The sequence below is a fragment of the Gymnoscopelus braueri genome, assembly GCF_963280865.1.
Source record: "Gymnoscopelus braueri genome assembly, chromosome: 18".
In the NCBI taxonomy this organism is placed as follows: Eukaryota; Metazoa; Chordata; class Actinopteri; order Myctophiformes; family Myctophidae; genus Gymnoscopelus; species Gymnoscopelus braueri.
Window position 1 is genome coordinate 28,599,066 of NC_137618.1, and position 23,387 is coordinate 28,622,452.

Here is a 23,387-nt window from a genome sequence, read left to right on the forward strand (position 1 = left end):
AAAGTATCCCCATTGGCTTAAAGGACAGCCAATGATCGAAAACATGTTGAGAATATGTCGAGAAATGACTTAGTGCTGAGTCTCTTAGTAGACCCGCATTGCATGCTGGTAAAAACCTATACCACTTGAAAGATAAAAGAAAATAATATTACATCACAGGCTCAGATGGTTTGAGCAGGTAAATAAGAACACAAATACAGAAAGCCCAAGTGCTTGGACTCTGTGATACACAATAAAGTCCTCAATGTCAACTTTCACTCAGAGTTGAATTAACATTCAGAGTTGAAGACATTACTGTGTCGATCAGTACGTGGCTGCCAGGTTGCCATGTCTGTAGGCCTACCGCTGTCCTTTAAACGCATTTGGAGTCCTGTCATTGTGGTCGAGTTTATTGCACGAAAATTAAAAGACACTGAAAAACCTATTGGTTATTTACACAAAGTCTCCGAAATAGTGAGAAAGTCGGCAACAAACTTAACAGATAACGGTTCATCACAACCTAAATGTGAACATTAATGACCATAATAAAAATGTTTAAAATCAAGAGACACTGTTCAGCATTGTATTGGCTTTAGTTGTTATTGACACTTTGTCTGTTTACAAGTGAAGCTTTCTCATCTATTTAAGCTAAATGGCAATTAAGGGTTACCACTGTAGGTGTTTTGTAGTCAGGTCACATAATGTCTATTTTTCTGCTTCTAGAGTGAATTAAATGCTGTTAGCTGGTACTTGTTGTGCAGAACTAGATCCTCTTTGCTGAAAGGTTATGACACCACACAAGTTATCTGAAGTTGAACTGCCATCTCTGAGGGACCTGTTTATAGATTGTTTTTATTTTCTTGGAGAGGTTCTACTGTGGACAGAACTTTTGTTCCTCAGGTTTAAGCATTGTTATGACTTCTTTAAAAAAAAAAGGGATTGGTTTGGTGTGTTTTTATATTTTTCACCTTTTTATGGGATGATGTTGTAAATGGGAATACTGTGCAATTTTGAAGCACCATTGCTGTTAAAATAAATTGATGAAAAGTGGCAGCTGTGCATTTCTTGGTTACTACCTTCTTTTGATGATTATAATTGTATCAGTGTAAGTATAACATCATGGTTATTATTCTACCTGTGATGATTGACACAGGACGGGTGTAATACAGAGACGGCTGAAAACAAAATGTAGGCGTACTAAACTGCACTCATCCACAGAATATATGAATAGACGTATATCAACTTATGCTGGCTATTTTCAAACCAGTGTAAAAGGGTTGAATCATGCATTTAGCAATAAAAGGATGAAATTTGGTATGAAAACAATCTGCATCATCAGAATCCATTTACGCATTGTAAGCCATTTGACAGTGCCTGCCACTAGCCACTGGGGGCGCTGTGTAGCTGATTTCAATGCACCTACCTTAATAGCATATGGATTTGTTTCTGAAACTACACATTTCCTGAGGAACCAGGTTTCATTCTAGCCATGGAATCATGGATTTAATTTAGATCTGGGGCACCAGGTGGATACAGTTAACTACTATATACTATATTACTGAGCTCTTGTCCTCCCCATGAGCCTCCCTGTGCCCTGAGATGCTCGGCTGGGGCTTTCCTAAAGGTCCCTAGATCATGACTACTGTAGTAACTAGGTAATTGGGCTTTTGCTGCCCAAGCTCCTGACTCTGGAACGTCCTACAGCAGGCTCTTGAATGAGCTGACTCTGACTCTATGTTCCAAAAGCATTCATGTAAACAACATTTTCTTTGATGCATTATCCTTTCTATGGTTATTCATTGTTTAAATTGTATTCATTTTATTTTCTCCTAAAATGTTCTCGCTATTTTAATGTGTATATTGTCCCATTTATTGTGCATCACTTTGTAACTCGTTTTAAAAAGTGCTATATGAGGTGTGTCCGAAAGTTTACAGGACTGTGGCAGCCAGGCTCATGACAGTAACCGCTTATGTCACTGTGTTGCACAACATCTCACCACTATTCTGCTATAATATTGTTCACTTCTCTCACTCTGTGCTTCTGTTCCAGGCTGTCGTGTAGCACACCGCGTTAACCCTTACCCTGGCCCTAACCCAACTTGACCAGGAATTTCAACTTGATTCTTTGCTCCATGTTTGTGCCACCTCCAGTTGCATGACGGAGGGCAACAGAGGGTGTGCTACACGACAGCCTGGAATAGAAGCGCAGAGTGAGAAAAGTGAACAATATTATAGCAGAATAGTGGTGAGATGTTGCGCAACACAGTGACATAAGCGGTTACTCAATTAGCATTGAGTCATGAGCGTGGCTGTCACAGTACTGTAAATCTTCTGTTATTTCTTGGCTGAAAGTTGACCACTTGACATTCAGGGGCCTATAAAGCACTGGTTCTCAAAGTTGGGTCCGGGGCCCCCCAGGGGTCCTTGATTGGGTTCCAGGGGGTCCCCAGCAAAATGAGGAACAGTTTAAACTCTTAAGCCCTATTTCCTTTTTCAGCTATTTGAAAATAGCCGATCTACAATCTTACAATGTGGTGCATGAAGCTATTTTCTACCTGGCACAGAATATTTTAAAATGGGGTTGGTCCATATGGCAAATTACATATCAATTTGGGGGTCCTTGACATGAAAATGTTCCACTGCTATAATGTGTTTTAGAATGAATCCAGACGAGCACTCTTTGTTAAGCCACCACCATGCTGGCCCGCTGATGCAGACTAGTGGCAGAGTCTATGTTGCCAGGGTTCCTCAAAGCTGTCATTTTATTGTTTGATACCTATGATGTCATGTGGTCCACTAAGACTCGTGTGACTCCTGCTGCACCTCTGTTATGTGACCACCAGGGGCTCCATGAGTCTTCTGTCCAATTATCTGGCTGAATCTGCGACATACACAGGATCTGAGGGTCCTAACCTAACCACATTTTTTTGTTATTCTTGTGTCACTGTGATTTAAAAAAAAAACAACTCCTGAATATGTGCCCACCATTGTCTTTGGTCAAGATTATAATAATGATAAAACTCAATTACATTAGAACTATTACAATACATCATGATGTCATGTAGGCTACACGACTAACTAAAAAACAAAAACAAAGCTGGTCACAGTGCCTTAAAGGTAGGCTAAGGCTAAGTGAAATGTTTTGGTCAAAACAAAACGTTTTTGGGCGGTGAAACCGCCCCTATATGTGAGGTTTGGATATTTGCACACCAAATCCTGCGCTGTGATTGGCCACAAATGTACCCCCCTAACCCTGCACCGTGATTGGCCAATCACAGTCTATTCAGGACTGTGATTGGCTAGGGAAACATGACACATGTGCATAGCCTATATAAGAAACCATAACTTTAAAATAACAATACATTTGTTTTTTTAAAGTTATGGTTTCTTCCATCACTTCTTCCATCACTTCTTCCATCACTGTGATGACCACTGTGACCACACCGCCCACTTCACACTGGGTGTGATTTTTTTGTTAAAAGGTACTATATCTGTATTCTTTTGCATGGAGCCCCTAGGCAGGGGGGCCCCCTGGGCTGCCCACTTAAAATCAAAGTTGCAGTTGATTTCTTCCCAATAGTGTGTGAAGTGGTTTCACTTTCAACGAGGCTACTTCTATTCGATTTCAAACTAAAACATGTGATGGACCGATCACATTACACATTTCCAATAGTATAGATCAGAGCCTTATGAATCAGACTCTTATTTTGAAATGCACACCGTTTTTAGAGGAAACTGATTTCGATTAAGGCCTCTTCACTCTGGTCAAGCGTGCGTTGTGCTGTGTGTACAAAACAGACATATGGAGAATATAAACACAAGATTTGGGGCAAAACTTCATATTTATGTTATGGAAACCAACAAACCATGCTCTTGTAACCTAGACAATGTAGGCTATGGAAGTGCGTTCACTTTCGCCTCAGTTTCAGCAGGTGAGTAATTAATTATCTTATCTAATGCTGGCTAAAGTTGCCTACAGAACTGTAGCCTACAGTATATACATTCTGCACTGCACGCAGTGATGCGTCGCTTTGTCGTCAATTAAACTGTAGTGTCTGCCGTCATAAATGCTGACTTAACAGATATTTAAAATGCAAATGTAACATGGTCTAATCAGCACTGAAATGTTTGCAAATGCAGGCTATTTTTTCATGTTGACATTCAAATCCTATTAAATGCTGAGCTTTTAGATCTTTTCGGGAAAATCCCACATATCCAGAATGGGGGTTGCACCTGGCAAATTCATTGGACCTGTCTTGACCTGAGTTAAATTCTCCTTAAAAGTTGTTGAAAGGTGTTGGCATTATGCTGCTGTAGGCATGTACTACTATAGGCTACTCTCCTAAAAAAAATCAAAATTATTGATTAGGATATTAATCCTAGCTAAAAGTATTGGTTATGAGCCTGACCTTTTTTTTTTTTTTTGTCATCACATCAGTCAAGTTCAATGATGTCTGAATCTGATTGATTGAATGATTGAATCCTCCTGTACTGATTTAATCATTTTATAGAATTTAATTTGTATCTATGTTTATTGCTGATATTTTGTTTCGTTTGATTCAACTTTTAAGTAAACAGCACTTTCACATTGCACCGTCCATTGTCAAGTTCATACTCAATTATGACACTTTTTCAGTATGTTATTTATTTATTTGTGAGGGGGGGGCCCAAACTTGGCTTTGCTTGGAGCCCCTGAATTGTTAAATCCGCCACACACGGTGTTACACACACTCTGCGGGATGGGTCTCTCCCCTTTAAGTCACCGCCCACTGCCGTCTCTACCACAGTAAGAACCACATGAAACAACAGACCCTCTTGAGGTATCAGGTCTATTCCGCAGAATCTGCATCGGTTCCAACGTGACCCCCCCCCTGCTGCCTGTCTGTCGTGCGACCAGCAGCGATCACCGACCGTTATACGAAGTAAATACGCCATCAGATCAGACATCTTCAGCTCTGGACGATCCGACCCAGAATAATCATTCGGGGGCAAAACAGCGGCGCTGCTCGGATATCTGCGTCTGCTCTGCCCGTCAGTTCTGTTGCTGGACCGGGAGACGCAGGATCAGATGTGCGGGAGAGAAGAAGAGATGCTCGCTTATAGAGCGGAGAACCAGTGACCAACGGAGTCCTGCGCACACGCACACCCCTGGACGTTATAGCTGCGTTTTTGAACCGACCTGCCCTCCCAGTCCCTCCGCAGGACAGGACGTTGTACTGTACAGATTCCATCCGTAACCGAACCGGAGAAGGAGAGCTATATACACGGATCCTCTCCTCCTCGGCCCCCCCGTGGCGCGGCACCCCGCCCCGCCGTGCTGTGCACGTTCACTTTGGACTGATCACTGCGGGAACAAACCGACCCCATCATCATCCCAACACCGACCTGCAGGTGTGGAAAGCAGCGCTGTCACTGTCACGCACTCGTGTCGTCTGGTGTAACAACCCCGCACCTCTGCGCAAAAAAAAAGGTAAAGCATATGCGACCCAATAATGCACCGCCATGGCGCTGTGATGATGATGATGATGATGATGATGGCATGGTGTACGGGTAATGGAATCTTTGTCATTAAACCGCGGCATTGGCTTATATATGCGTATCACGTATCTTCGTGTGTTAATACCGCTTTGCATTGATTGATTGTGTGTGTGTGTGTGTGTGTGTGTGTGTGTGTGTGTGTGTGTGTGTGTGTGTGTGTGTGTGTGTGTGTGTGTGTGTGTGTGTGTGTGTGTGTGTGTGTGTGTGTGTGTGTGTGTGTGTGTGTGTGTGTGTGGGGGGGGGGTGTTGATCGATTAGGTTAAGCTGCAGGCGTCTTGTCAAGGATATGTGGCATAAAGGAAAATGACGTAGGGAATTCCCACAGTAATCCAATAGCGTGCGATGACAGCAGCACTGAAGCAGGTCCCCTCTGGACCGCACTGTAAGCCCCACACTGTAGGATACAGTACAGTAACAGTACAGTAGGCTGCTGGTTGTCAACGTTGGCTCTGGGGGACCACCTGGTGGTCCCCAGACCCGACGTTGAGAACCAGCAGCCACCAGCGGTCCAAATGGAACCTTAACAGGTCTTTAACACTGAGAGTGTACTGTGGGTTATCTCCGGGAACACCAATCTACACTGTAGAATCTGCGGTGCTAATTTAACCCTGAGAGTGTAGCCTACACATTTGGTTCCATTTTGGACACTCTCAGAGTTACAGTCCCTGTAAGGGTCCATTTGGACCCCTGTGGTGGTCCCCGGACCCCACCTTGAGAACCAGTGCAGTAGGCCACTGCAGGGATACTATGGTGTAGGTCAGGATAACTTTACTGTAGGACACCGTTTGTAGCATCTGGTACAGTAGCCTACCCTACAGTATATAGGATAATGTACCTGTACTGTAGTGTAGACAGTACATGCCTACAGTATATCACTGAGAATAGTGTTGACTTGAGGCCCACTATAGCCCCCCAAAATAGGATGTTTTCCTTCTCATGAAGCATTGACACTTTACAGGTAAGTACACTGACAGCTCGGATGTGAGATGTGAGGTGTTTGCAGCATTGTGGAAGGAAAGAGGTTATCATTATTATTTGCCATAATTGATGAAGTTTGTATATTCCAGCAAGGTATTGATGATGATGTTTACTCTACCACGCCATAAGAACTTGCTTATAGTGGATTGGTGGATTTTCTCTAGAAGACCAGAAGACCTAGGTATGACTTCATGTATCGTCACTGTGGGGCAAATAACCTTTTATGTGTTTTTCCTAAATTAATGTCCTATTTTATACTTTGTCATATGACAGTGTTGCACAAAAGTAGCAAAGAAAAGGCTGTCTACAAGCTCACAATGTGTCACGAGTGCTCTATAATTTTCACCTATAATAAGTGGCAATATTCATCTGCTGCGATGAACAGAAAAACAAAGAGAATGGCTTGATCTTTTTCAGGGTTTGACTTGGCTTATTTGGGATTCACCAAAATGATTGCTCAAAAAACACAAAACATTTGCCATATGATCGGTTCCAAGCATGTTGTTTATCACCTTGTCCAACATGCTGAAGTATTCTTTTAATTTGTGCAGAGAACTAATCCTATCTATATAATAATAATAAGCATCATCATCATAATCAAGCTTTGGTTAAAGTGAATGTGCCTATAGTCTGTATATCTGTATAGATTTTTTTATCCTGTTCTCCCAGATTGGTGGGGGGGGGGGGTACTGAGTATAGCTTTACCTTCTTGGGTTATGATGCGTTAAAGTAATGTGATATGGTGACAAATCAGAATAGGGCAGTTGTCACAAACATCCTCTCTCCTAACTGATTGTCTTTCAAAGGCTGAAAACAAGTGACAAATGTGACTTGTACTGAAGTAGTGGATTGAAATCGTGAAGATGAGAGACCTGGCAGAACGTCTTTGTATTATAGATGGATCCATATGTCACGATTCACTTTCATATCAGCTGCAGTTTGATCCCATGGCTCTCATCAGTCACTGCACTCTGTCACCTGAAGGACAGAATACAGATTAGATTAGAGATTACCAGGGCAGGTCTACAGTATGAAAATAATGCTTCTGTGGAATGTGGATCCATCATTTCAATTGAGTATAACAATTTTCAGAACAGCTTATGCTGTTCAAAACCTAGCTGTTTACTTGCCAAAGTCACATACCAAACCAGGGTAGCTAAGGCAGAGTCAAAACAGTCACCAGTGATAAATAAGGCTAATATTACAATACTTTTCAATTTGTCTATTTTACCAACATTTCAAGATTGGAAGAAACAATATCAGCCTTATTTTGGTTTGGAAGGAAAGAACATCTTAACCATTTGTACATAATTATTGGTGTCATTGATTATAAAAAATACCCCAGGGGTCTATACACTATTCCCGTCATTGTTTGCCTCTACACCAAATATCTGGCGGAAAAAAGCCAACCTACAAGCTCACAACAACGCGCAAAGTTTGTAGCTGTTTTCGCTGAATGTTCGCCCCCAGAATAGGTACACTAGGGTTCAAGAGGTGTAGGACCATACCAGTGGTCAGGCATGTTTTAGCCCATTGACTATCGGTGATTTTCTACAGCACGTTCAGCGGCTTAACTTGATTCAACTCGCTTTTGGTACTATTGCAGATAGTACCCTTTCAATATGAACAATACTTGACCATTTACCCTGTCATTGGTTGTAGGGTTCATGCCATTTAGTCACCCTGGATGAGAGCATCTGCTAAATGCCTTATTGTAATGTAGCTGGTCATCATTAGTGACATCTAACCCTCTGTATAGAAGAGTGTTAAAGAATAATGTCAACTTCTCTGAAAAGGATCTGTATTTCACCTATGCAGTCCAACAAAGATAGAACTTCTGATTGCATTTTAAGTGAGAAAATCAGTAGTCTTGCATTTGATAGTAGTTTTTGTCTGATTTATTGATTGTACTGTATGCATTATAACCATTTATTACACGGTTTGGTTGAACGCTTGATTCTGATTGGTCAATCACTGAATTCAGCAGTGTGTTATTTCTGAATAATGACTGATGAGCTCTATAACAGACCACTGTCTATTCAGAGGCTCAGTGCACCTGCTGCGCTGCTTGATCTTATGCTGTATCCAATACGGCAGCCATGTAAACAAACGCACAATGTCATTTACAGCTAAACATTGCTCTCAAGAATGTTTTTGAAAACAATTGAAGCGAGAAATAGACAATGCAGTAACCGAAAATTAATTCTATTTTATCAACACTTACTTGTTTTCCGAGGCGACCGTGTTACACTTATGGAATACTTTCATTACTGTAAGCAAGGAAATACTTCGTTTTGTTGTTACTTTTGGGTCAATTAAACCCCGAGGCTTCGCCTCGGGGTTTAATCATCCTGTCAGGGGTTATTTCTCAACAACGACTGGCGCACCGTCAATTATCCCTTGCATATTTGTCCTTCAACTTGGACCTCCAAATTGTTTTGGGTCACAAACAGGGCTGTTTTGCACATTTTGTTTGTCACATCATCACTTCATCTTATTCATGACACGTTTGCACATGAGCACTGGAGTTGTAACGGTGGGGTGAACAGGGGACAGAGGAGCGCCGTGTGACTCATTCACGATGTGTCACCCCCACGGGACCTGAGTACCAGGACAGCCGAGCAAAGCCTGATTTATACTTAGTTGCGTGCGGGTATCTCGCACCGAAAATAGCAGATCTACAAGCTCACAATGTGACAAGTTGCAGCGCCTTGTGAGCCTGTAGATCATCGGTGTGTGATACGACGCAGTGACCAAGTATAAATCAGGCTCAAGAGAGAAAGTGTGTGTGTGTGTGTGTGTGTGTGTGTGTGTGTGTGTGTGTGTGTGTGTGTGTGTGTGTGTGTGTGTGTGTGTGTGTGTGTGTGTGTGTGTGTGTGTGTATATAGCCATGCATACAGAGGAGATTCCTTGTTCAATATTGTGTGTATATTGTCAGACTGTGCTGCATTGAAACAGCCAGGTGGACCTTCAACAGTGTTCATCACTACCATGCTTCGGTGATGTGGTTTTGTGTGTGTGTGTGTGTGTGTGTGTGAGAGAGAGACAGGGTGTGTGGGGGTGTGGGTGCAGGTCTTGGAGCCACAGTGTGCCAGCTCCCCAAGGTGCCCGTTGTGTTAGGCAGCAAACTGCTGCAGTCACCTCCACAGGGGCACACTGGGGTTCCACTGCTGACACCCCAAACACACACACACACACACACACACACACACACACACACACACACACACACACACACACACACACACACACACACACACACACACACACAGACACAGACATGCATGCACAGACCTACGCAAATTCCCACATATACACAAAGGCATCTGTCTACTAACATCAGTACACACATGCACACAGAGGAGGAATCCCTTCTCTGACATCACTCTGCAACGGCACCACATAAAACATGTCCACACACACACATGCGTGTGTGTGTGTGTGTGTGTGTGTGTGTGTGTGTGTGTGTGTGTGTGTGTGTGTGTGTGTGTGTGTGTGTGTGTGTGTGTGTGTGTGTGTGTGTGTGTGTGTGTGTGTGTGTGTGTGTGTGTGTGCGTGCGTGCGTGCGTGCGTGCGTGCGTGCGTGCGTGCGTGCGTGCGTGCGTGCGTGCGTGCGTGTGTGTGTGCGCGCGCGCTGCAGTAGACTGCTGTACGTGGCGTCTTTGATTGTGAACATTCAGCACTTCTTCTTGGCAAGAGATACCTTCACCCCTGTCACCCCCCACCCCCACCCTCCTTCGCCCCCACCCTACCTGCCAGACTTCACCCTCCACCAGGCACCTTCCTATCGACCACATGTCTAATTGATTGGCGCCTGTCAATCACATATCACCGGCACCAGAACGTCAGCGGGTTACATGACCACACAGCCAGAGTTTTTCACTCTCTAGATGTGTCTGAGCTTCTGCCACAAAACCACACTTGATGTTTCGCTGCTGCTGCTGTTGTTATCTCCACCAGGCTGAAGGCCAGTGACGGAGATGGTGTTTGTGTGTGTGTGTGTGTGCGTGTGCGTGTGTGTGTGCCAGTGTGTGTGCCAATCAACTAATCTGACAAACTGCTTAACTTTTCATGCACGGGTCCAGTCGAACCCACATTGAGAGGACTCTAAAACACAGTGTCAAAAGTGATTTTACTTATATATTTACAGTAGTAATACACCCATAGGGGGCACCACAAATGCTACGAATGCCACTGATTGTTGCAGAATGACCCCCCCCCCCTCAATTAGGTACAAATAACCTGTGATAACCAATATGACAATGAGTGTCAAACAGGGTTTTGATTTTCCGTACGGTTTGCCTGTAATTTGCCTCAAAAATTAACTCCAGAATTGGCATTACATGTTGAGGGACACCTCCTAAAGTACTTTCACATCGGCCCATAGGAGGCATCATGAATGCAAAAAGGTGCACGTATCATGTATTTCACCTCCAGCTTGACGCGTGACGCGTGGTGGTTTGCTGAGCGCCCCTTTTTTGCGTTTGATTACGTTGTACAGCCATATTCTGAGCTTTAGTAACACAGTGCCAGGTACAAAGAACAGCGTCACCCTGATTGTAAATGCGTAGAATATATCCTCACAACCCTGTGCTTGTGAAACAATAATACTATGAAATAATAAAATACTTTATGATGAAACAGAAGTTGACATGGAAGGTGGCCACAGCCTGCATTGTTATTGTCTTCAGTCAGTGTGTCTTCTGTTGCAGAGGTTCTGGTATTCTGTGCACACTTTTTACAAGTTGTATACTTTTATGCACAGTACTTTGTACAGAGTGTTGTGTACAGTACACGACACTCGCGAACAGAATAGTGAGCTAGAGAGAACGCTGTAATTAGAAGGAATAGTCCGTAACAAGCTCTTCCTATTAATACGATTTTAATTCCCATTTTGAACACGAGGGACATGATCTCTCAAGTCTCTATCTTGAGGAATCAATCACTAATCTTTCATCATCTCTGAGCCCTGCAGTCCAGCTGGGATTATCCCAAATAAGGGTGCAAAAGGAGACTCGGGGTGGGGCGGAAGATGGGGGTTAGTGTTGGAACGGCTCCAGGAGCTGTTCACTGACCTTTTCGGAGGTCATATTTTGGTCCCTTGTTATTTTAGAGCCCGCAGAAACATTCCTCCCTCCCCCTGATTAGCTGTGAGTGGGACAGACACAACCCAGAGCTCCTCCTGACCCGCTCCGCATCCAGCGGACAGATAAACAACGGCAAACAAACACGCAAGGCATTTTAGACCATGCAGCGGGGACCTGTCATGTGCCATGGACGACCAACCAACCACTGACTTGAGGGAGACTGAATAGCCACTTAAACCCTCTATACATAGTCATGTCTCTTCACTGAAAACGGACAATCTACAAGCTCACGAGTCGCGTGCGACACTTTGTGGGCTTGTAGATCGACTATTTTGGATGACTTTTCGCCCCCGGAATAGGGATTGTGAGCGTTCAAGTGGTGATGAACTGAGCTGGTGAGGAATGAACACCTGCTTACTTTTAGCTAACCATGACACATGGTCCAGTCCATCACATCCCACAGGAACGCTTCCAGAACCTCTCAGCCGTCAGGCGTACAGCAGGCTGCTGTTTGCTCTCTGAGTTAGTTCAACCACTTTAAACCTATGTACAGTATATAGCTATATCGGCTATTTGAAAATAGCTGATCAACTAGCTCAAACTCTGTCGCATCGCGCTTGTAGAGCTGCTATTCTCAAAAAATCTTGCAAAAATGCGAAAAGAAATTGTATGAGGGTCTATGGCACAACATATCTTCTGATCCGAGTCCACACCCAAATGCGTATTTTATTTGGGGGGTCCTTGACATGAAAAAGTACCACTAAGAACCAGTGAGTTAAAGCTGTGGTTTCATGCTAAGGTACAGTAGTTTAGTTGGAAGTTGATGTTAATGTTAATAGTTTAATGATCACCACGTCCCCATGTGGTGAAGCAGATTCCATGTGTCGACCTCATCCTTGGCAGTAAAGCATCTCAGATTGTGTGAATCCTCCTCAGAGCTGTAAAATCTTCTGAGGCTTTATGGGAGGCCCCCCCCCCCCCTTCGGCACACGTGAGGTGGATTTATGTTTGCCAGCATCTGCGATGAAGATTTTATTCTGTCATAAATCCCTCTAGGCGGGGGGGGAGGGTGGGTGTGTGTGTGTGCGTGTGCGTGTGCGTGTGCGTGTGTGTGTGCATGTGCATGTAGGAGTGCAAGTATGAGTTCTGTGAGTGAAGGTGCAGTGTGTGTGTAAACTGTATGTGATTTAGTGTGTGGTCATGCAGTAGGCGTAGGGAGCTGTGTGTGTGTGTGGGGGGGGGGGGTGGGGGGAGTAATCTCGTCGACCCAGGGTTATCTAGTCTCATATTGTGGGTTGTTTCAATAAGAATGGTGAATATCCAGGAACACAGATCAGTCCGCATCAACACTACCACCATCAACGCACAATCCTTTCATCCATGTATTTCAACTGGGGGAAAAAAAACAACATTACCAAACATTAGCTCCAACCAAACACAGACACATGGGCACTGGTAAACACAGCTCCACGTTCCTCAAATAAATTACATTTTAAGTCACATACCATCATCCCTCCCAAATGGCTGAGTGACAATCTCACAGAAGGTTATAAGCTGTGTGTGTGTGTGTGTGTGTGTGTGTGTGTGTGTGTGTGTGTGTGTGTGTGTGTGTGTGTGTGTGTGTGTGTGTGTGTGTGTGTGTGTGTGTGTGTGTGTGTGTGTGTGTGTGTGTGTGTGTGTGCACACAGATACATACAGTACGTTATGCGAGCTTGCATATCGCTATGCTATTTAGATGTACTCTGGTCAAGCTGTACCGGTTGCTTGATCACAAATGCTAAGAATGTTATTTAGATAGCGTGTTGTTTAGACAGATGCTAGGTTTAGTTACTTTGAAGCACTAAATTATTTTCTTTGAACTCTACTTATATGTGACTATTTACCCTGTTGTTTGTTGACTAGGATTCATGCCATTGCTCAGATTTTGCACTTAAGTTGCTCTGGATAAAGCGTTAATGTCTGTACGTGTGCGATTGTGTCTGTGTGTGTGTTGGAAGCAGGTTCTTGAATCCACAAACAGCATAAGCCATGCATCTGCTGTGCTGCTCATTAACGTCATATTAAATTGTTTCACTCTCTGCTGTTCCAGAGGGGCCACTTAAATACCAACTGTACACAGACTGATGAACTCTATTTACATTAAACATTCGGATGAATGTGAAAATTGCAGTTTGTGCATTATGGAAATGCTTGTGCTGCATCATAACCAGTATCTGTTAGCCATAAACCTCTAGAACAGGTTTGCACAATTTAAGCCTTTAAAATGTAATGTAAGCGTTGGCTGGGTACACTGTAAGGCTCGTCACTCAAAACTCAGTAAATGACTAATTTGTCCCCATTTTCCTGAATTATTTTAGTGAACATCTATCATATTAACTTTGTGTCTCATTAGAAGAGTTGGCAGAGATTAAGCAAAAGACTAGAGTGAAGTGGTTTGTATTGATGAGACACCGTATACTCTACTGACTGTTGTTAAGTGATGTCTCACCTGCATGAGAGACTATATGCACAAATGCATTTGACATTGTTCATATTATATTGGGATATTTGACATTATGGCCTGTTTTCCTTGTTTCTTTTTGAAAATAGAAATGATGGAGCTTGTAGAACAGAGAATTGTACCTACTTTTATACCTGTAAACCTGTGATCTGACAATAAAGTAGAATCTTGGTTCAGGATCTCTTGATGGCATATTACTGATGTCTCTCCCTCTCTCTTTCTCTCTCTCTCTCTCTCTCGGTCTAGGTCCACATTGTACTGCGAGTTTGGAGCTGACTGAATGTCGTGACCTCTCTCCTCTTTGACGCTGTATTCAGTGACATAGAGAGGTTCAGTCATGGCCAGGACTGTTACCAGAAGAGTGTCAGCCTCTCCGGAGGAGTGATCAATGCACAGAGATCTGACATCAGTCTCCCACACTTCAAAAAGCGAGGGTACCAGTTGAGTCAACGAAAGGTTCTTCAAATGAGATGATGTCGCTTTGAAGCCCAGCCCAGCCAATAAGACTCTTTATATCTATATCTGCCCCTGTTATCTGGGGTCTCTTTATTACCTCCCCCTTGTCCTCTGTAACCTGTCATCATGCGTCCGTCTCTGGCCACCGCGGTCCTTCCGGCCAGGACACGCTCCCACAACACCCCTAACCTGGCGGTGGGGGGCCGCGATCACCTGCCGGCCCCTCGCCGACGCAGCCCCCACCTGCGACACACCCTCAGCCCCGACAACCTGCGCAGCCTGGCGGAGAGGGGCGGGGCACACTCGGACACGAGCTCCGTCATGAGCGCCCCCATCGGCCTGTCGAGGGCCAACAGCGACACGGACCTCGTGACGTCACAGGGTCGCTCGTCTCTGACGGCCAACACGCTGGAGTTCACGATGGGCCGCGGCCAGAACCTGGTCATCTCGTGGGACATCAAGGAGGAGGTGGACGCCACGGACTGGATTGGCCTGTACCACATCGGTGAGCCTAAAATGTAAAGATAGACCCAGATGGATAAAAATCGCAGGGAAGGTGTCGCTATTTCTCAGTCATGTTATGAACAGGGTTGCCAGATCTGCTTATTATAATTTCCCCGCATGATTTTATTTGAAAATAGCCGATCTACAAGCTCACAACGCGTCGCATCGCGACGCGTTGTGAGCTTGTAGATCTGCTATTTTCAAATAGCTGATGTATATGTTAAAGTGCTCATGTGGCCCATAGTCGCTTCTTTTGGGCTGGTTTTCCTAGACCTGGTTGCTTGTTTCTCTCACAGAATCTGGCAACACTGGTTATGAACGCTTGTTTAGATGGATGAAAGGCTGGCGTGTGCGCACACACTGAATGTGGGTTACACAGTGGTGTCCCAAAGTCCGCCAGCACACTGCTGTGGTTGAATTGACATTATAAAACATTGAGCGATAGCCGTGCCTACTAATCAGATGTTTACAATTGATTGTGCATTTTTCCAGCAAAGTCGACAATTATTCAAGGTTTTATAAGCCCTAGTGTGTTATGAGTAATGATTGGGATTATGGTTGTGATGAGGATTGGGAAATGTATTAAATAGCATTGGGATTAGAATTGTAATTGTTTTTGGAAAAATACACTACCCAAGTAGTGTTAAAAGCATTGTTGACCACATGAATCCCAGCATCCGTATTCTGGGAACATCTTAAAAGGATAACATTCTTCAAAAATAGAAGAACGTTTGCCAAAAATAAAAGAACCTTAGGTGAAAATAACAATTGGGAAAAATAGAAGACTACTTAGAGGAAAATAGCAGCATCTACAAGCTTATTGCAAGCTTGTAGATTGTCTATTTTCGCTATTTGACATGCAACAAAGAATAGGGTTTAAGTGGGCACTTAAAATCTAACAATTATAAAGGGCCTCAAGCTCAGACATCATACTCGTAGATTAAAATAAGTTAAATCATAGAGACCTTTAGCTTTGAACTTGCAGGCGTTCATTCAGGACCTGAGATGACCTGACACTAGTCTTCTTTTAAATGGTTTAGAGACAACCAGCTGATCCTGGCTTTTTATTTTGAGAGCAGAGGATAGTCAGGATCCTCCAATGCAGTAGTCAATACTGAAACACAAGCTCTGCACTGAGGCTGAAGGCTGAGTCAACGGCGTGTACGATAACACACACACCATCACAAAACTACACACGCCTCCCCGTGCTAGCCGGAGGGTCTCCAATAATGCCTGCTAATCCTGCTTAGGGACAGTTATTTGACAGGAAGGAAATAAATTGACCCACATGCTGAAGAGTGCTGTCGCACTCCAACAAATGTGTCCATCCTGGTGAAAAACAATATGCCGATTGTGTACAGCTGGCATTATTTTGTTGACACAAATTTTCAAGTCAAGTTGGGTCAAATCAAACTTTAACCCTATATACTTAATTCACCAGGGTCCGCCAGGGGTCGCTCACAACGCATCGCATTGTGAGCTCTGCTATTTTCACCGAATGTTTGCCTATTGTATGACATGCCCAGAATTGTGACGCTAGGGTTCATGTGGTAAACTGACTTGTGCAGATCATCACATACAGTATGCATGCAGAGATGCAATGTAAATGCACAAACATAATTAAGATTTCCATGCAAATGAGAAGCTTTCTGGATGAGTGTTTTGTTTCTTAAGACAGAACTAGATTAAGCCGTCCTTGATCTCTCCTCATCAGGTAATCAATACATCAATTAAACCCACATTGACCTCTAGGTTTTTTACGGTTTGGATCTGATGGCTCGTTAACCTCTACAGTGTGTGTGTGTGTGTGTGTGTGTGTGTGTGTGTGTGTGTGTGGGGGGGGGGGGGGGGGTTGTAGGGACGGTCTGGAAGGAAGTCGTGACATGGCGCCGTATCTCAGATTATTGATCAGGATGCCAGCAACACTTCATTACCTGGCCCAGGGTCCTATCCACTGGGGGCTTGCTGCACACATGCAATGATAAGCGCACAAACATGCATTCACGCACGCACACACACACACACACACACACACACACACACACACACACACACACACACACACACACACACACACGCGCGCGCGCATCCGTGCTGACACAAACACACATTGGTACTCAATGCATAAACACAAAAGCACACATGCACATACCTGTATGCGAATACACACATTAGCACTCAGGCTTGGCACCTGTCCATGCACACACACAAACACACACACACACGCACACACACACACACACACACACACACACACACACACACACACACACACACACACACACACACACACACACACACACACACACACACACACACACACACACACACATACACACACTCTGGCAGGTCATCTCAGTCGGGTGCTTCATTACTCTGCAGGGTGTAAAACTGCTACGTGCAGCGGAATTCCCCCTAACGTCCCCCCCTATACTCTCCGTGAGTTTGGTGTTTTTGTCCTTTGTAGTTTGGAGGTTGTGGGGAAGTTATTTTGGGAGCAGATTTCACTGATTCCAGGAAAACTCAAAGAGGATAACACACTGCGTTTTTTGGGAGACAAGCTCAGCAGAGTAAAGACACACTGAGCACAGATGCTGCTCAGTTACAGTACAGCAAAGACGTAAAGTCAATTTGAATTCAGGTCAAATGATGTCGCCTTGTGACTAGAGTTCTCAAATTCTGCCCGAACCCGACCCTACCCGACCCGACGTCTTCGGGCCAGGCCGGGCCCAAAATCTATGCCAATTAGTCGGGTTCCGACTTATTGGGCCTCGGGTTCCGTGAAGAAAACAAAAAAAGTGGAGCTGACCAAGTATAGACCCCTGGGGGACCCCGGTCAATGAAGTATATAATTAATTGTTTAATTGTATAGTACAGTACATCTGTATTGAGGCGTTCACTGAGTTTATCCACTCTAAACGGTGGCCTCAAGGAAGTACGGTAGAATGGGCTCATGTGCTCGATGCGTACTGGGACACATTTACCATAAGAGTTTATTCCTCCAGTTTATGAAAAAGTATGTCACAGTTAAACATTCTAGTGAGATTTTTGAAACTTTTAATTTAAGAAATCAGGCAATGGGTTTAATAAGGAGGAAGCTGACTAAAACAGATACTCAGTAATAAGTAGAGCCTGACCGATGATTTGGACTCCTAGACCACTGATGACCAATGTTCTGACCGAAAAAGTTGAAAGAAATGTAAAACAATAGCTTAATGGGTAGAGAGGCCGTCTTGTAATCAGAACGTCGCCGGGTAGCCTCTCGGTCCCAGTCTATGTGTCAAAGTGTCCCTGAGCAAGGCACGTAATCCATAATCGTCCCCTCCCCTTGTGCATCATAACCATCTGAGCAGCTGGGTGAAGCTGAATAACTGAATTTCCTCCTTGGGTTTAATTAGGTAATTAAAATTAAATTAAATCTAATCTAATCACACAAATAAAATAAACACAAATAACGTTTTCGATATATAAAAAATACAAATTAAGTGAAAATAACATTGCGTTGGTTAAAATAATTGTTAAATAGCTCTATATTCTGATAGTACTCATTGCTATAGAGTGTTTGTTCAGTGTTAGGAGTCTCTCTGTCTCTCCACTCTTTATTAAACAGAAAATGCATTTTCGTTTCAGTTTCAGTTTCATTTCCAATTTTATCCAACCAGGACAGAGAACTCAATCAGGATATAGATTAAACAAGTGAAATTGGAAGTGAAGACACTAAGAAATGAGCAGAGAAAATTGGAACTGGAACACTATACAAATTAAGCTTAAAAATGGGTACTTTCACCTGATTGGCTGAGATTTTGACACCCTACCGAAAAATGTATTTTCTGTTTATTAAAGAGCTGGAGAGACAGGGATACATCTGTTACTGAAAAACACTCTATAGCAATGATTACTATCAGAATATAGTATTTGAACCTTTTAACAAAATACTTTTTGTTTTAACCAAAAATATCACTTACCCTACCTTTAACCTTAATTATTAAATGATTAAGCAAACTAATAAAACGCAAGGTTTAAAGTGGCCTAAAATTGGGTCATATCATCTGCATAATTGCAAACACTGATGTCTTAAAAAAGGCAAATAATGGCTGATGTATCCGGCCAGACCGATATATTGGACGGGCTCTAGAAAGGTGCTCTGAGAGAGAGAGAGAGAGAGAGAGAGAGAGAGAGAGAGAGAGAGAGAGAGAGAGAGAGAGAGAGAGAGAGAGAGAGAGAGAGAGAGAGAGAGAGAGAGAGAGAGGAGAGAGAGAGAGAGAGAGAGAGAAGAGAGAGAGAGAGAGGAGAGAGAGAGAGAGAGAGAGAGAGAGAGAAGAGAGAGAGAGATATTGCTGACCAGATTAAGAAGAAAGAATGTTTTTCCGAAAAACGGAGGATTGTTTCTACTTTGCTAATGTGACAGAAGGGAATGTCAAGAAGATGCTAGTTGAGCTCAACGCCACATTGGATAATCTAACCTTTTAACAAAATACTTTTTGTTTTAACCAAAAAATATCACTTACCCTACCTTTAACCTTAATTATAAATGATTAAGCAAACTAATAAAAACGCAAGGTTTAAAGTGGCTAAAATTGGGTCATATCATCTGCATAATTGCAAACACTGATGTCTTAAAAAGGCAAATAATGGCTGATGTATCGGCCAGACCGATATATTGGACGGGCTCTAGAAAGGTGCTCAGAGAGAGAGAGAGAGAGAGAGAGAGAGAGAGAGAGAGGAGAGAGAGAGAGAGAGAGAGAGAGAGAGAGAGAGAGAGAGAGAGAGAGAGAGAGAGAGAGAGAGAGGAGAGAGAGAGAGAGGAGAGAGAGAGAGAGAGAGAGAGAGAGAGAGATAGAGGAGAGAGAGAGGAGAGAGAAGAGAGAGAGAGATTTATTGCTGACCAGATTAAGAAGAAGAATGTTTTTCCCGAAAAACGGAGGATTGTTTCTACTTTGCTAATGTGACAGAAGGGAATGTCAAGAAGATGCTAGTTGAGCTCAACGCCACATTGGATAATATCTCATCTAGATATTTTGTTTAAGCTATATCATATTAATCTACCATTCACTAGAGCCCTGCAGATTTCCCATGGAACAAAACATGTCAAAATCACTTCGACAGACCTGTATCTATCCTCAGTATCAGAAGTCCTTATGAAAATCTATGCAAGCACAAGTGTGCTGCTTGACCTACAGAAAGCCTTTGATACTGTGAATTATGAGTTGCTGACCACCAAATTGAAGGCTCTTGGGTTGAACACACCAGCATGGCTGAGGTCTCACTTGACACATAGATAGTGGAGGTAAATGGCCAAAGAATATCGCAACTTTACCATTGGGCAGTTAACCCATTAAGACCGGGGAAACATCTGTGTAATTTTTAGATTTCTTTGGCTATTCAAAAATAACAGATCTACAAGCTCTCATGAGCTTGTAGATCTGCTATTTTTGAAAATTTTTGAACATTTGTGCAAATCTATGAATATACACTTTATATTTTTAGAGGGAAAATCTTTGACTCAAATCTTTGCTTCTGGGGTTCCCTTGAACAAAATATTTTCAGATGGGGGTCCGCGAGGGTCCATCTCAAAATATGTTGTTCCAGGGACCCCCAGAAGCACAGATCGGAGTTAAAAATGTTCGCTTTAAAATATATATATTCAAAGATTTAAACAAATTTTCTATGATTCATTTTTTTTTTGCAAATCTACAAGCTCATAACATGAGCTTGTATATCTACTATTTTTGAATAGCCAAATAAATCTTAAAATGACACAGATGCGTTCCCGTTCTTAACGGATTAAGTAAATAAGGCAGTGGCTCAGGAGGTAAAGTGGCCCCTGGGAATTAGAAGGTTCCCGGTTCAATCCTTGGCTCCCCCTGGGATAGTATGAAAGTGCTCTTGAGCAAGACACTGAAGGTGAACCCCTAACTGCTCCCAATGAGCAGGTTGGTGCCTTGCATGGTTTCCTCTGCTGTCGGTGTGTGAATGGGTGAATGTACCATTTGCCACTTCACAGAGTGTGTAATGTATGGGTGTTTGTTTATGCTGAGTGAAGGGTGGGGGTGAGATACAGACTACTATTTTATTTTGTTTGGAACTAAATCCTGTTTTTGACTTTCCTTGTTTATTGACTTTCCTTGTTTACATGCTATTCAAACTGTGTGCGTGTGTACGCACGTGCACACACACACACACACACACACACACACACACACACACACACACACACACACACACACACACACAATCCAGAGCGATTTACAGTAAGCAAGGGAAAAACACGAGGTAATATATCAGATGCATAGAAATAGTAATCTAGGATCATACTGCAGGTAAACCAAGAAGGCAAGAACCTATCATCAGTCTAAACAGTAGAATATCCCAAAAATCTATAATCTGTACATTGAAACCATGCACACTCTAGGATGCCAGGTCTACAAATGACCTGGCATCTGTCTACATAACATGCTATCTAAAGATATTAGACAGCTACGCATGTTCCCACATACACACAGCAGTAACAGATTGTATCTCATCGTTCCTAGATGAAACCAGTCCGTCCAACGTGTGGGATTGTAAGAATCGAGGTGTGAACGGAACCCAGAGGGGACAGATTGTCTGGAGACTAGAACCTGGTCCCTACTTTATGGAACGTAAGTTTAACATTGTCTGGAGACTAGAACCTGGTCCCTACTTTATGGAACGTAAGTTAACATTGTCTGGAGACTAGGACCTGGTCCCTACTTTATGGAACGTAAGTTAACAAACACATATACAATGGGTGGTTTCTTAAATATAGAAAAAATACGGACGGCAGGTGCAGGACCAATAGTGGATTAATATAAGAAATAATAGAAGTCCGCACACTGTAACTTTACAAGAACTGTAAAGTTACAGTGTGCAGACTTCTATTATTTCTGGTTTCTTATATATCACATTTGGAATAATATGAGATAAAATTCTGCTGATAGAGCAAAATACATATATTGTCGCTGATGGGCAAGAACATTTTCTCCATATTTCATCTGTTTATGTTTGCCCTATTTCATACTTCATCGTTAAGGTCATTACACACCGCCGATTATGCGAATATACACAAAATTCAGACTCGTTCCGAATAAATAAAAGACGCTTTTTCGCTTCGCTTTTTCGCTCCGTGGAAGCTTGCATTGACTTTATAAGGTTTTTAAAAAAAAACGTATTATTCGCATGAAAAAATCGCCCCCGGTGTGTAAGGACCTTTAGTCTGTCTGTGGATTTTATAAATATTCAACCAATGAAAAAAATATTGACAAGAGCCTGTGACTATATAATAACTGCATTGACTCCACAGGTTCCTTTTTCCATTTGTTGAAAAGTAATAGTTTTACCGACAACGACGATATGATTTCATGACAAAGCAATTTGTGCCCCATTTTTCCTATAAAAAAAAACATTTAATTGGCATCAATCCAAGATGTCCACCAATTATTGTCAAAAAGCTATATAAAATGATCAATGTAAAAAAAACTAGGATTTCTTCTGACTTTTAGTATGTTGAACTGGTGACTTCATAGAAATGGTCTGTGAAGAAAATAATTCTTGTCAACATCATGTTATGACTTTTTGACAATAATTTGACTTTTAATACGATGTTCTGGACACCATAGAATTGAGGAGGAAAAAATCTGTTACAATTACTTTGCTGTGAAACATTAGTTTGCCTGGACATAGCATAGTATCCCAGGTTGTAGCTCTACCATAAACAGGATCAATACTGATAATAATATTCCATTATAGGAGATTCCTATACATTAGGATTATTCCTACAATAAATAGTTTGTATTTATTCAACATTAGAAATTTAGATAATAAGCATGGCAAAATACAAAGTGCAAATCTAACTGTAAATCAAATACATACTCTTAAATTAGCATTCAGGATTTTGCTGCATTGGATTTGGCATGAATGTTATGGTCATAATTTGGTGTAAATTATTTAGAATACATTGTGCTGATGTACAGAAGTAGTACACTGGTGACAGGTTATGTTGTATGATGCTATTCTCATCCCTGTATCGTAGCTCTTTCTACAGTATATTCTATTTTTGGATGCCGAAATGACCCCATTTAAAGTCTGATCTATTTTTGAAAGAGTCTCACTGCAAGGCTTACAAAAAGGAAATGTACTCTGTTACAGTATATTTATGAATATGAAAGGATGTGCAGACCCTGGACTCTTTTTAAACAGGCCTAAAAACTTTTATTTCTGAAGGCCTTTTCGTGTTAAATTGTGTAACCACTGTCAGCAATATCCTTTTGTGCTTGACATTTTTAAATCCTGCTTTTAACCTTCTATGATTGATTATATGTTTTAAC

At 42.5% G+C, this 23,387-nt stretch overlaps 1 protein-coding gene across 1 annotated transcript in view; it reads left to right on the forward strand.

Moving 5' to 3' along the window:
- The first annotated feature begins 14,579 nt into the window (after positions 1–14,579).
- hecw2a (HECT, C2 and WW domain containing E3 ubiquitin protein ligase 2a) overlaps positions 14,580–23,387 on the forward strand; it is a 51,424-nt gene continuing 42,616 nt past the window's right edge. Inside the window, exons 1-2 of the mRNA XM_080457022.1 lie at positions 14,580–15,043; positions 21,576–21,683. Coding sequence (XP_080313148.1) covers positions 14,665–15,043; positions 21,576–21,683 — 487 coding nt within the window. The 5' untranslated portion in view covers positions 14,580–14,664. The remainder of the gene's footprint in view (positions 15,044–21,575; positions 21,684–23,387) is intronic.